The sequence below is a fragment of the Panthera onca genome, chromosome D1 (genome assembly GCF_046562875.1).
Source record: "Panthera onca isolate mPanOnc1 chromosome D1, mPanOnc1 haplotype 2, whole genome shotgun sequence".
Lineage (NCBI taxonomy): Eukaryota > Metazoa > Chordata > Mammalia > Carnivora > Felidae > Panthera > Panthera onca.
Window position 1 is genome coordinate 53358991 of NC_138348.1, and position 15165 is coordinate 53374155.

The window sequence follows — 15165 nt, forward strand, 5'->3', positions numbered from 1 at the left end:
CATCTTCCTCTCCCAGTGCTGCTCCTGGGAGTGCTTGGCCTTGCTCTATGGTTGGTTATGTGTAGATTATAAGTAACTTCCTATGTACTGACATCACTGGAGGAGGAAGAAGGTGAGGAAACTAGTCTTTGAAAGAGCAGCTTTGCAAGTAAAAACGTACATGGCAACTAGCAGTTCCATAATTCATTTGTGAAATATGTTGTTTATATTTTTCTCGCCATGTGTTTGTATGATGTGCGCCTTGTGTATGATGTGTATGGTGTATGCATATGTGTAAGGTCTGTGTGAGTATGTGTGACACAGAGAGCAAGGTGCTAGGGGGAGTGTATCTTGTAGGAGTATAGGTAGGTGAATCTATTATGGTGAAATGTATGAGAGAATGTAAGTATAGATCAGGGAATATTTGAGATCATAAATATAAATTGTGTGTATGTGAGACAATGTATCTCGAGGGGCCTATGTTTATATCCAATAGGATATGAGTTTATGAGGACACACTTGTCTTCTGGACAGAAATCTCAACTTGGAGTGTTATTAGTTCAAATGTTAGGATGTTATACAGCTGTATAGCTAAGGGGTACTTGAAAATGAGTTTTTTGTGTGTGTGTGGGGAGGAGAGGAGTAAGGACCCAAGAACTTCACTAGATGGAACTTTGCTAATTTTTATTTGTTATACGTATTATCCAGTGTAGAGTAGGAACTCAATTTGTGTTTGCTGAATTGACTATATTTTTGGATGGCCATGAAGGGGTGTTGACCTCATAAATCTGAGAGTCATGGTCATCACAGATCCTTGAAAGAGCAAGCAAGTATCCTGGGACAAATTTTGAAATTCCACATGACAGAGCAAGCAGATCTTGTCAAGGTCTTGTCAAGACCAAGCAAACAATAATGTCTGTGAATTCACAGAAACTATTTCCACCTGGAAAAAGTATGTGCTATAATTTTAAACTTGTATCAGTAGCGTACCATAAAATGAGAAGAGTGATTGCAGCCCATCTGGAAAGCTGCTTGGAGGAGTTGTGTACAGGGCAAAGGTGGCCAGATGAATGAACATATTCTCGTTAGGTAGTATGACTATCTATCTCAATATATCCGAGACAACCCAGGATTATGCAAGTTACCTGCAGTCGTTTTAATATCAACCTATTTTCACTTCAAAGGTGTCCCACGTTGAATGATAAATCATCTTATCTTTAGAAGTCAATAGTCATGAGTGGTTGGAAGTGAGAGTGACTCACATGATCCTAACTACTCTCTACTACCCTCTGTCCTCAGGACCTGGGGCCTGTGTCACCGTGTTCGACGATGGTCACTTTCAACCTGAGCAATTACAACCCAGGACCCTTCATTCTGGTGGGGATCCCAGGCCTGGAGCAATGCCATGTGTGGATTGGGATTCCCTTCTGTATCATCTACATTGTGGCCGTGGTGGGAAACTGCATCCTTCTCTACCTCATCGCGGTGGAGCGTAGCCTTCACGAACCCATGTTTTCCTTTCTCGCCATGCTGGCCGTGAGTGACCTCGTCCTGTCCACAGCTGGTGTTCCCAGGACACTCAGTATCTTTTGGCTCAGGGCTCGAGAAATCACATTCCCAGGGTGTCTTACACAAATGTTCTTCCTCCACTATAGTTTTGTCCTGGATTCAGCCATCCTGATGGCCATGGCATTTGACCGCTACGTGGCCATCTGCTCTCCTCTGAGGTACACCACAATTCTGACTCCCAGGACCATCATCAAGATTGCAGTGGGCATCTCCTTTCGAAGCTTCTGCATTATCCTGCCAGATGTATTCTTGCTCACACGCCTGCCTTTCTGCAGGACACGCATCATACCGCACACATACTGTGAGCACATAGGTGTTGCCCGGCTCGCCTGTGCTGACATCTCCGTCAACATCTGGTATGGCTTTGCTGTCCCCATCATGACGGTCATCTCAGATGTGATTCTCATTGCCGTTTCTTACAGCCTCATCCTCCGTGCCGTCTTCCGCCTCCCCTCCCGGGATGCCCGCCACAAAGCCCTTGGCACGTGTGGTTCCCATGTCTGTGTCATCCTCATGTTTTATACACCTGCCTTTTTCTCCATCCTTGCGCATCGCTTTGGGCACAATGTCTCCCTCACTTTCCACATCCTGTTTGCCAACCTCTACATAGTTATTCCCCCTGCACTCAACCCCATTGTCTATGGAGTGAAGACCAAGCAGATCCGAGATAAGGTCATACTTTTGTTTTCCACCAAGGCTACGGAATGATGTTTCAATGTGCTATGGAAAAGCAGATATCATTGTATAGGGGATATTAATGTAGCAAGACTGACAAAAGGGCTACTTCTAATTGAAGTGAGAACTGCCTGCAGGTGCTTTTGCATACAAGGAAAATGGTGTGGTCTCTTTAAAGGACTTTCATTATTCTATATATAAAAAAATCCTTGATGGTGTGTTTGCTTCTGGAATATGAAGTTGTATAGGATATGATCAGGAAGAAGAGGTGAAAACAGAAAGCTGACTTAGCGTAAATGGACAAAGGAATACAAATTTGGAAATTGACATTTGACTCTGGAGAGAGAAAAGTGTGTTATGCACAACAGAGACCCTGAGGAAGTGAGACTAAAAGTGAAAATATCAACAAATAATTCATTATTGAGGGGATTGGTAGAGGATTTAGGACATTTATGATAATATTCAGTTCTCACTAGTGTTCATCATGTGCTTCTGCCATTCACTTTATATTCCCTCTACCCCCAACAGACACACACATGAAATCATTCATTACCAGAGCTCGGAGCAGCACGATCAACCAGCAGTGTTGTGACAGGGAGGAGAGAGCATGTATTTCTCAACACCTGCATTCTAGCTCCAGTGCTGGCAGAAGAGAGGAGCTTCTAGGCTCCAAGACACTGAGAAAGTGAGCCGCAGAGATGTGCCAGGAGACCTCAAGCCAGTTCAGTGACATAGCGTAGTAGATGTTTAAGTCCCTGTGGGACTTTTATCGACAGAGTGTGTTTCCTGGACTGGAAGAGAGAATCAATTACAAGACACCAGTGCAGTGAAGGGGGATGAGGAGAGAAAATCTACAAGAAATTGACGCATACATGGCAAGATGCATCTAGTTCCACAGGATTAGATTAGAGACAACACTGCCGTGTTCAAAAAAAGATCTAGAGTTCTTACAATAAATCTTTTTTCTTCTTTTGACCATTATCCGCCGATTTGGAATTATTTGTTGGGTACCCACTGTATTGCAACACGGTTCTAAGCATTCAGGAAATGAAGGTTAACGATACAAAGACTCCGCCCTGATCTTGTGGAGCTTATATTCTCAGGAGAGTGACACAGGAGAAACGAGAGAACAAGCTCTACACCTTCAAAGAGGGATGTAACCGATGGAAAAATGCAGCGAATACAGTGATGCACTACAAGTGGACGAGGAGGACAGGGCAGCGAGGACCGCAAAGGCAAAGGCCCTGGGGCAGGACACAGTGTGACATGACTGTGCACAGAGCAGAGGCCAGCGTGTCTGGAGCACAGCGAGGCGGGGATGCAGGAGCAGGGAGGAGGGGGGAGCGTGGCCGGGTCCTGTGGGGCTGGAATCATCGGAACCTCATTGTAGGAGGAGGAAACTGATGCCAGCAGAGTGAACGTGACTTTTCCAAGGCACACAGCGGGGCGGTCATCAATGTGGAGCTACACTAGACTCTGCCAACCCCCAGTTCAGAGTTTTCCCCACTTGACACAACCTCACTCTCGTAAAAAAGAAAACATGAGTAGGAGTATCAGAGCCCATTTTTCTTGTTTCTGTGAAGCCTCTTGTCATAAATTAAGCCACATCCTTCTAAGGGAGGAGCCTGCTTTCTGTGCCAGCTGCTAGAAATGCCCTGAAGAGATGATTTCTTACTCTCTTCTGATTATTTCCATTCTGCTGAGAACATGGATTAGCCAAGAGCTGCTATTTCTAAAAGCTTACTGAAGGAAAAGTAAAGAAAGAAATTCTGAGCTAATTTCGAAGTACGTAATCATTTCAATCTGGTAGGATTTCACACCAGTGGTTATTCACCAGCACACACAAATCACTCCCATGAAAGCTTTATGACCTAGAAAAACCTGAAAATGAAGAGATTGCGTCCTGCTCTGCCTCCTGTACTTTCTTCCCACCCTCTATCTTTGGCCCAGTTATCTGTTATTATGTTTCTACCATTCTTCCCCAGAAGAGTTAATTTATTTTTATGAATTATGGTCTCTTTTCTGGTAACTCTGTGTCCTAGTGTTCATACATGATCTTCCTGAGGAATCTCAGTGTCTGCTTTCCCACTTCATAGGCTCGGTGTTACGATTCAACAAATAATGTACATCTCATGCTTTGCAGATTGTAAAATACTAATCTAATGTTAGCTACTGGCTTAGTATTTCACTAATTACCACTGCCATTCTCATCTGGAAGGGGAATCTCAGCAGCATGTTCAACTCTGAGTTCATCACTGACATTTATTTTTTAAATTTATTTCATATATTTATTTATTTGTTAAACTTAATTTATTTTTAAAATTTACATCCAAGTTAGTTAGCATATAGTGTAACAATGATTTCAGGAGTAGATTCCTTAACGCCCCTTACCCATTTAGCCAATCCCCCCTCCCGCAACCCCTCCAGCAACCCTCTGTTTGTTCTCCATATTTAAAAGTCTTTTTTATTTTGTTCCCCTCCCTGTTTCTATATTATTTTTGCTTCCCTTCCCTTATGTTCATTTGTTTTGTATCTTAAAGTCCTCATTTGAGTGGAGTTATATGATACTTGTCTTTCTCTGACTGACTAATTTTGCTTAGCATAATACCCTCTAGTTCCATTTAAAATCCTCCCTCCACTGTACTGCTTATGGGAGGAGAAAACAGGTTAAATCTGGTGTTTGTCTGCCTCAAGGTCAAATCTGCTGTCCCAGCTGCCCATAACTCACTGGTGGCACTGTCTGAAAACATTCTGTTCCCGTGTCAGACCATGAATGAAATTATGTGTTCTGGTTGATTTAAAAGAGAATAATTAGGGGCATGTGGGTTGCTTAGTCAGTTGAGCACCCACCTCTCAATTTTGGCTCAGGTCATGATCCCTGCAGTCATGGGAAGGAGCCCTGTGTTGGGCTCCATGCTGAGTGTGGAACCTGCTTAGCGTTCTCTCTCTTGCTCCCTTTGTCCCTCTTCTGTTCTCCCTCTCTCAAATTAAAAAACAATTGAAGAGAATAATTATACAAATATCAGCAGGTAATTTTCTCACCCATAAATTGTCTTATCCTGTATGTCTTTCTTTTTGTAAATTCCTCATCCCCGGTGTTAGATATGGGATTAAAACCATAACAGTAAGGAATTGAACTGTTTTGCTTTCCCATCTTCGGAATTTAGAGCTAGCTGTATTCTACAAATTTATGGGTTCATGGATGTGTCTCTAAACCCTCTCTTCCAGACATCCCACATGTCAGCATTCTTTAGGTGTTTGTGATTTTATCCCATTGGGCTTTACCTTAGCCGGCTACTTGCACAGTGTACCTAGACCTGACTGTGTAGATATGTTTTATATATTAAGCCAATGACAACTAAATGTAGTTACTGTGTTCAGAAGTATAATGTAGGCTTTATAAAAATGAGGAATGGAACAGATTTACAATGTCTATTTTAGAAGTAAGGGGGCAGTCGGGGCACCTGGGTAGCTCAGTCGGTTAGGTGCCCGACTTTAGCCCAGGTCATGATCCTACGCTTCCTTAGTGGGTTTGAGCCCCCTGTCGGGCTCCGTGCTGCTGGCTTGGAGCCTGCTTCAAATTCTGTGTCTCCCTCTTGCTCTGCCCCTCCTGCTCTTGTGCTTTGTCTCTCTGTCTCCCCAAAATACATGAACATTAAAAAAGAAGTAAGGGGGCAGTTGGAGGGGTTTAAGTCTTGTACCTGCCATTTTGAACCTATATTATTCAAGTAAATGTACAACGAATTTTTCTGTCATAATTTCAGTTCGGTAACATTCATGAATTAACCGTGTAGGAAATAAAATGCATACAAACTGCCAGCACTGACATGTAGCAAGTATTACCCACTGCTGTTTACAATCATAAAGCTTCTAGGCTGGCAAAAGGAGTAGGTAACCTACATAGATGCTTTGCTCAGCTGATCTTATGTGTTGTGATGAATGGCCTAGGGTGTTAAAGAAACACAGAGGAAGCATGTTCAATCATTCCTATGATGCAAGGAAAGCTTCCTGGCAAAGTTCATTTCTGTGATGGTCTAGAGGAACACAAAGATACTGAACCTCAAGAAAAAGGGGAACAGCACCTGACAGCTAGAGGGGATCGCATGAGCCTAAGTGGGAATTCATGCGTTTCAAAAATCTGCAAATCTAGTTTAATGGAGGAATCATCCATAGTGATGATGGCATTGCTCAGAGAGGTTGCAGGTGTTGGTCAGTGAGAATAGGGGGACTAATAAACTCATCTTCTGTGGACGTAAGAAGCTGGTTGGAATGTCAGTAGATGAGGTTTATGAACTATCTCATAGCTTGATGCTATTGTTGGCATTGAAAGTGAATAATTTGCCACACATTCTTTATTTCTTCTTGCAAACTAATTGAGAGATAGTCATAGGAGTTAGACAAATTGACATACTAATGTGAGCATTATTTCTGGTTGTGTCAAATTCAAAAATGTGATATGAGTGTGTATTCAGGTTTACTTTCTACTATGTTATTTTCAAGTGTAAACTTGGGAGGGCATACCTTAGGATGAGTCAAGATCTACCAAACAATTACCATGTCTCATTTTTCTGCTGAAGAAAACCATTGAATCACTAAGGTGGACATACTTTTATGTAGACATATAGAGAGAGGCCTCTAGAAAAGCTCCTCTCAAACTATCAATAAGGAAGGACCACCTTTTCCAATTCCCAAATCTGTAGAATAAGGTTTTTGTAAAATAAAGTAAATTTGTCGAAAAGTAAAATTTTAAATAATCATAGAACATGGAAGTCTCATCTCTGTTATTGTGTTGAAAGCCATAAAATATATTATAACAAGGATTACTATACCAAATTCAGGAAACAAATGGAAGACTGCAGAAATGTGCACACTGTATCTTGAAAGTGTGCATATTGGTGTTTACTATAGAGACCTTATATTACATCATGAAATTTTGTCATTCTGTGATTATAGTTAAACAAAAAGTTACGAATAGAATACTGAAAACCTTGTATTAAAAGCCTATCTATACCTTTTGAAGCAATGCCATGCTGTGCATATCATATTTAAAATGTTACCGTATCAAATGAGTTTGCATCTTTCTGGTTAATTTTTCTAACATAGTTTGGCTTGATGTCAATGCTACGTGTAGGCAATAATTTATGATTAAACCATTTTTTTGTGTGTATTGTTTGCTTAGGTATTGCTTTTTTACTGTTAGTAGTCAGGAAACCTGTCTCCAAATGGTCTATTAACAATGATAAGAGGCATGAAATTAAGGGCCACTATTTAAGGAAATCATTTCATTATTTTAAGGACATTTGTTTCTGTCTTTTGTTTAAACTTAAGCAAACAATGTTGTATTTCCATTATTTACCTTCTATGCTTCTTTAGTAACCACTTCCAACAATTTATGCTAGACACTTACATTAAATTCAAATGATCCTTCAATGAAAGAAATGGAGTCAGGATTCTTGAATTTCCTTGATGTTGATTTTGTTCAATGGAAAATGAAATTCAACACATTCTATTAAATTTGTATGCTGTTCAGTGATTAATTTTTTCCTGATGTCTAATATAGCCCTTCACTCATTTTAATGAAGATTATTTTATGAAATATGTCATAACATTCTGTAGAAACTTTGTTCTTCCAAACTTCTATATTTACCTCTAAAACTCATTCCCTAGTGAAAAATACATGGTTTGTAAGCATTCAGCATATTAACAATTCCTAAGTTAGTCAAATAAGAAAATCTGGCTGGCCCATTCATAGCCTTAGGAACTGAGACAAACAATGTTTCCTATTTTGAACAAACTCTAAAAGTTCATTCCGTAGCTCAAGCATCTCAGTAGAACTTTTCTCCATAATAATTATTACTCTACATCAGGCAGTACTTTTTATTTTTGATCAGTTTCTGGGGTATTACACAACAAAGAGAATCATCTTGAATTTAACACATTAACTTTCACACAATTCCAGATTCTTGTTATAGTACTAATCACATTATTCAGCTTAGCTAACTTATTTTTTATACCAAGTCTTTTGATTTATGCTCTGATGTAAACTCCATAATCTTGTTAGCTACGGCAGTGTTTATTTGTTCCTATTACTCTTCAATCAGAACATACTTCTACACCACACATAAACCCTAAACTACATTTGTTGACATTGTATCCTTCATAGTTTTATAACACTTCAGAATTAGTTGAGTTTGTCAGCAAGTGTTGAAACAGCCTAGGCTCTTCCCATCACACTTCTTTGTCTGTTTATAGAGCTTGGAGACAGAAATGATGCCAAGTGACGATGACTCTCCATGTATGGGTGGCACTCGGGTGTGTTATTTGTGTGTGGTGAGGCACGTCTCCATCTGAGTTCTCTGTGCCCCTTCCAGTGGTCCTGCCTGGTCTCTTCCTCTCCTGGGTCCTGAGCCCATCAGGTATAGAGACCTGGGACCAGGAAAGTCGGCAGACAGGACTGCAGACCGCTGCTAATTCCTCATTAACAGTGCACAGCTGTGACCAGCAGCTTCTCAATCCCCCACCAGGGATGCAGGGTCCAAGCCCTCCCGAGGGCCCCGAGAAGCGACCCATAAGTCCTTCCCACCCATCCCTGCTCTCCCCCAGGTTTGCCCCGGGAGCACCTGTGGAGTCTCCCAGGTCACCAGTGCACTGACTCCTGAATGGACCAGCTGGAGCAGTAGGGACTGAAGCAGCACTGGGTACGTGGAGGCTGGATGCCCTTCCTCGTCTCTAATCGCACCTCCGCAGCAGAGAGGTGAGAGCTCCCGACCCGTCAGCAGCAGGAATTCATCAGCCGAGATCAGGCACCCCCTAGACAGGGTGTGGGGGCTCCTGAAAAGTTCTCCTCCCTGTGCCCTACCTGGATTTATCCCACAGTGAGCCAAGCACTGAAGGTGCTGCTAAATTGCCCATCCCCATGGGATGGTCTGAGAAGCCTCTCTGTCCTGACGGAAATAGGTGGTTCAGACTCTTTTTCAGAGAACAACTTCGGGGTGCAAAGGAGAGCATGAGGCAGAGGCCACCGTGGCCGTTAAGTTTCAGAACTGAGGGTGCGGTATCAGCACCCCCTTCTCACCGTTTCTGGGTCAGAAAAATGTGGAAGGTGTGGGCTGGGGACCAGGAGTAGGGATTAGAGGACAGCATCACCACATTCTATTTTATGTGGAAGCAGTCTTGTGTTCAACTTTCTTTTCTTGGCTCCATTGGCAAAGGAAGTTCTTTCTCTTTCTGATCAATTCTTTTTTAACTGTTTTTTTATTTTTGAGAGAGAGAGAGCAGAGGAGGGGCAGAGAGAGAGGGAGATTGGGTCCCAAACAGGGGTCAATGCTCACAGCAGAACCCAATATGGGGCTCGAACTCACGAACCATGAGATCATGACCTGAAGTGAAGTTGGATGGTTGACTGAGCCAACCAGGTGCCCCTCATCAGTTCTAATCTTATACTCTCAGCCTATCTTCAAGCCATAGTTTTTTCCAAGTTCAGCACTCCTGTGTTTTCAACACTCTTTAGTTCAGTTCCCATCTCATCTTTTTGTTTTTGTAACATATATTAATGCATGATTGATCAGGTTTTGAAATTGAGAAGTAGAAAGGCAGAAGAAAGGAACGCAACAGGAATGGGCTCAAGGAAAATTATAAGTGCTAAAAGTAATAATGATTATTCTATCTAACATGCTTTGGGGATGCACTGTGTTTCAGGCAGAATTGTTTTATCCATGTTTTTAAAACTTTTCATTGCTTTTTAGGTGAAAACATCATTTCACAATTCAATTCATATACTTTAGATCAAAAACTGTTTTTGATGTGGCCTCTTCTCTATGATTATCTGTGGAGAGCCCGTTCTGCTGGTCTTTGGGCCATGTTGTGGGTTCGTAACCCTGATGTGAGTGTTATTTGGCATATTCATGGGATGAGGTGAGTTCAGGATCCTCCTAGTCTGCTATCTTCCCGGAAGTCCCAGAATTGCTTTACATGTTATTTTATTTATCCTTAAAAAATACCTGTAAAAGAGACACATTTATTCTTTATCCCTACTATAGGTAAAAGAGATAAAGGCTTGGAGAAGTTGAGAATCTCAACAGCTCGTATGTGGAAGAAGTAGGATGTGAACCTAGATAATGTGGCCTTGGAGCGTGCTCTAGATCTGAACCACTGGGCTGACTTGGGAATACTCGGGAACAAGGAAAATGGACCTTTGTGATAGGTTTCCCTCTCACTCCTTCCTTCTCCACATTCAGGATGGGGATCTCAAATTCTGATGAAATGAAGTTCAAAGTACTCAATCAATTCAGCCCAAATCCTATTAGAAAGCTGGGACTTAGCACATATTGTTAGAGTTCAGTTCTGGAACTCTTCCCTTCTGCCTTCTTTTTGTCTTACTGCTGCCAGCCACATTTAATATGTTCTTGTTCTGCTCTTCCCTGGAGGGAAAACTTGTCCCTCAAGCCCCTTGGGCAGGACACAGTACGTGAGCCACTCTGAGGACAGGGAGGCTGTCTGAGAAGGATCCATAGTGAAGGACAAGGGAGGACACGGGCTCTGGCCTGGAACCCACGGGGTGGAGGCATCAATGGAGGTAGACGGGTCTCAGTCTGCAGCAGGTGCAGGCAGGTCTGTGCGCCCCCAGTGACCCTGCCAGTACAAAGGTGCGCACGTGTGAATGGAGTCAGAGTGAGGACACTGTCAGCGTGGAAGTGAGACCCAGGACCAGATGATCTGCAGAGTCTGTGTGAGTGGCAGAGGTGGCCTCTCCTGCCCAAAAGGAAATTGCTGTCAAGTGAGGAACATGGCAAGGCTTCTGGGAGAGAAAACAGTCCTGGACTGGGATGCAGGGGTCCTTGTTCCATGTCCCAGATATGTGTGACCTTAGCTTTTCTGTGCATTGGTGTCCTGATCACGGAAAGGGTCCCAAGACAGGGTGATACTGTGCATGCAGCAGCACACAGGAGAGGCCCCAGGACTTCAGCCCTTAGCTCAGAGACGTTGCTCTGCCTGGAGCTCAGGAGGAGGGGCATCCTACTTCCACCCCCTCGACATGTCCCTTGGCAACTCCTGACTCAGAGAAGATGCTGAACTGTGTGAGGCCTGGAGACCATGTGAGACTGGGCAGAGGGCAGAGCAGGCAGTGAAAGATGAGAAGCTGCAACTGTGTCTATAGAAAGCCAGGCACAAAGCAGAGGCTGAGGCTGGAGGTTGGGAGCAGGGTCTTTGCCTCTCCCTCTCCCCTTTTTCTTAGCCTTTGAGAGGAGATGGAAGGAGAAGAAGTGTGGACTGTGGGAATGTGGGATATGGGGCAGTTGTCCCTGGAATTTTGCCATAAGGAAGTGTGTTGATAGGGCCCACACCCTGAGTTCAGGACTTTTTTATGGGGCCCCTGCCTGGTACAGGTCATGTTTGTCCTGTGGTTTGGGGAGAGACGTTCCCAGGCCCTGAGGGTGTTGACATCTTTCTTTCCTTCGAAAGGCTGGCCCTGTCTTGTTGGTCCTAGAATGACATCCCCCACCCATGGGTCGTCAGGAGGAGAGGAACCCATGGGTCCCCCACCATGAGAGAGTGTAGACCAGACCCCGTGACTTGGCAAAGCCTTATTCTTCAGAAGGAAGTTCTGGTTTCTAAACCAATAAGACTTTTATTTGGAAAGTCTATCCTGGTTTATTACCTAACACTTCTCTGCAAGAGTCAAAATGTAGGGCTGTGAAAAAAGGCCCAGGAGGCACTGCTGCAGAGAAGCCTAGAGCACACATGGACCATGAAATGCTTGATAGCCATCCCTCCCGCCCCCATGCCCAGACCACTGTATTCTCTGCTCACCTGCCCCTTCATTCCCTGGAACAGCTTAAAATACCAAATGCAATATCTCATGAAGTTCATGGACATAACTGTGGTCTTTAGGAAGAGCGTGGAAAGCACATTTAGCTTGCATCCTTTTTCTAGGCTGTTCCTTATCCACCTAAACCCAGGTAAGTAAAGTTTGTCCACATCCACCATTGGATGCACCATACTGCACTGTCATTGTGGTATCTGACCCAGTCCCTTCCACTGCAGCCAAACCGTGATGCTCTTCTGTGTCCTCTGGGTGATCAAAACTTTTCCAGACTGAGCTCTTCAGAACCCAAAGGGTCTGTCCATGGACAAAGAACAGAAGAAAAAAGAGCCACAAAACTGAGTCAAGGGATGAGTTTCTACACTGGTCAAAGCAGGGATTAATTTTCACAACCCAGGCATTTTGAACTATTATGAATAGAGCTGGAGGTAAGAATTTCAAAGCCATTGAAAGCTGGGACAAAATACTAGACAAACTAGAAGGAATATACTGTTTGGGAGGGTAAGTGAGCTAATAAAGTGGCTTCTGGAAAAAGACTTTGGAAGAGGAGCTTTGTCTGAGCACCTGTGGGTGAATGAATGGAAAAAGAGCCATTCCGTATATGCTTCCTTCTGACTTATAGCTTCCCTGGGGTAGAGGGGGGCACAGAGAATGTTGGCAAGATTGGGCTTGTTTGACACGAATAACTTCCTCTGGGACAGGTCATCAGGAAAAGCATATTCCAATGCTTTCATGTGCCTGGGATGTTGAGGAGACATTCCTCCCAGAGATGACTGTCAGAAGAGTGTGGTCTGTAATCAGATGAGTTTTGATTCAAATACTAGTTTTATTAACCAGATGGGTATCCTGGAGTAGGTCTGTTGACCTGTCAGAAGCCGGATTCCTTCATTTATCATATGGAAACATTAGCAAACCCACAGATGGCTAGGAAATCCATAGGCCAGCATAGGGCTGTCAGCAAATGCTTTAGTACCCAAAGGCTGGACCCTCACCCCCACCTATCTGAAATCTCTGGGGAACTGATGATTGCTTCTCACAGGCCTCATTCATACCCTGCAGGGACAGAGCCAGGTGGAACCAGGAGATGGAAATGGATCCTGTACTGGCTGCTCTCAACCAGACTGTGCTCATCTCTGGGCCCGGTCCCTTTGTCCTGCTGGGGGTGCCAGGACTGGAGACCTTGCATGCCTGGCTTGCGGTGCCTGTATGTCTGTTGTACATGGCTGCTTTGGCAGGGAATGTCCTTCTACTGGGGCTGGTGGCAGCTGATAAGACACTTCAGGCACCCATGTACCAGCTGCTGGGGCTTCTGGCAGCTGCTGACTTGATTCTGGCCACATCCACGGTACCCAAAGCTCTGGCTGTGCTGTGGGGCCTGTCAGCAGAGATCTCTTTCGCGGCCTGCCTAGCTCAGCTCTTTGTTACCCATGTGGCCTTCATTGCTGAATCTTCAGTGCTCCTGGCCATGGCCGTGGACCGCTATGTGGCCATCTGTCAGCCTCTGCGCTATGGGGCATTGCTGACACAGCGTGTGGTGGGTGGAGTGGCGGTGGCTGCCGTGACCCGTGGTGCCTGTGTCATGGCACCCCCTGTGGCCCTGCTCCAAAGACTGCCTTACTGTGGGCAGCGGGAGCTCCCCCACACCTACTGTGAACACATGGGTGTGGCTCGGCTGGCATGTGGTGACACGCGCCCCAACGTTTGGTACGGACTAGCCACCACACTTCTATCCCCAGCACTGGACTTCGGGCTCATCGCCACTTCCTATGCCTTCATTCTCTGTGCTGTCTGTCGCCTGCCGTCCCACGGTGCCCGCTGCAAAGCCTTGGGTACCTGTGGGGCCCATGCCAGTGTCATCACTCTCTTCTACACACCCGCTCTCTTCTCTTTCCTGGCCCACCTTTTCGGCCGCCATACGGTGCCCGGCCACATCCACATCCTACTGGCTAACCTGTATGTGGTGGTGCCCCCTGCCCTGAACCCTGTGGTCTATGGAGTACGTACCCAACAGATCGCTCAGAGGCTCAGGCACTTGCTTCGATTGTGCTGGGTCGGAGCCGTAAGGGGTGTGAGCCCTGAGAGGGCCTCCCATAGCAGTGAATGAGCACATGTTTTCTGCAGCTTGTGCGTCAGATGGCCAAGTAGTGCTACAGCAATCCTTGGAGCAGAGCTCTGACCAGGGCATCTTCATCATCTGCCGATAGGTGGCGCTATGGTCACCCCAGCCCTGTTCCCATCTCGTGGACAGAATGCGCACTGAACACATCTCGCCACAGGGGTCTACCGTGTCTATAGACTTTTCCTGCTCTTTCTAACTCTGTATTGATCTCCACAGTTGCATCTCACACACATAGAACAGACTGGGCCTGGACTGTGGCAAACAGGGAGGCCCAGGATGCAGCCTGGTCATCAAGATCTCATCTTTCCCCATCACTCTGACCAGCCAGGGCCAGATTACTGAAAGGTTGCTCTGAGTGGGGCCTTTTGTATAGCGCATGACGCTAAGTAGGAACTCCATGTTTGCTGAAGGAATGAAGACAGGAGGGCCTGAGGAAATGGCGCAATATGAATAAAAGAGCACACAGCTCTGGAAATTGATGTGCTTTCTGACCTGGAGACTAACACCTAAATCTTGAGAGAGCTGCTGGTTCTGGGAGGGAAGGCAGTGGACTACCCCATGCTGCCCACCTAAGCTCTTTCTCCTGTCTGCTCATGTGCCGAGCCTTCCTCTGCTCTCCCGGCTAGATCCCCTCACTAGTTTTCATTGGCAGACTATAGGAAGATGACCCCAGCACTAGTTGTCGTGATTCAGGCTCTGTGTTCTTTCATACTTCCTCCTTTCCATCCCTTTTTCCATAACGTTCTAGTAACACCCACCCGCGCAGTGATTCGGGATAGGTTTTCTGCTCCAGGTAGCTTAGGGTTCCCAACTCATTCCTCTCATACCTCCCTAACCTCTGTGGCTCCTCTGGGACAGAGGCTAGGCCACAGGAGCTGATGGAGAATGGATCCCAGGCCGTGAGCAGGGAGTCAGAAGGTGAAAATCTGTAAAGCAAGATGAAGGTATGGTCTCTCATCAAGGATTGCCCAAGAGAGTCCAAGACATTTCTTCCTGGAGT

General features: G+C 45.0%; 2 protein-coding genes across 2 annotated transcripts; both read left to right on the forward strand.

Annotated features, from left to right (window-relative positions):
* The first annotated feature begins 1308 nt into the window (after positions 1 to 1308).
* LOC132676924 (olfactory receptor 52H1) lies at positions 1309 to 2256 on the forward strand. Its single transcript, XM_060628895.2, has one exon. The coding sequence runs from the start codon at positions 1309 to 1311 to the stop codon at positions 2254 to 2256; it is 948 nt and encodes a 315-aa protein (XP_060484878.1).
* A 10874-nt stretch (positions 2257 to 13130) lies between these two features.
* On the forward strand, positions 13131 to 14150 carry LOC132660614 (olfactory receptor 52D1-like). The gene has a single exon (XM_060604418.2). The coding sequence runs from the start codon at positions 13131 to 13133 to the stop codon at positions 14148 to 14150; it is 1020 nt and encodes a 339-aa protein (XP_060460401.2).
* The last annotated feature ends 1015 nt before the right edge of the window (positions 14151 to 15165 follow it).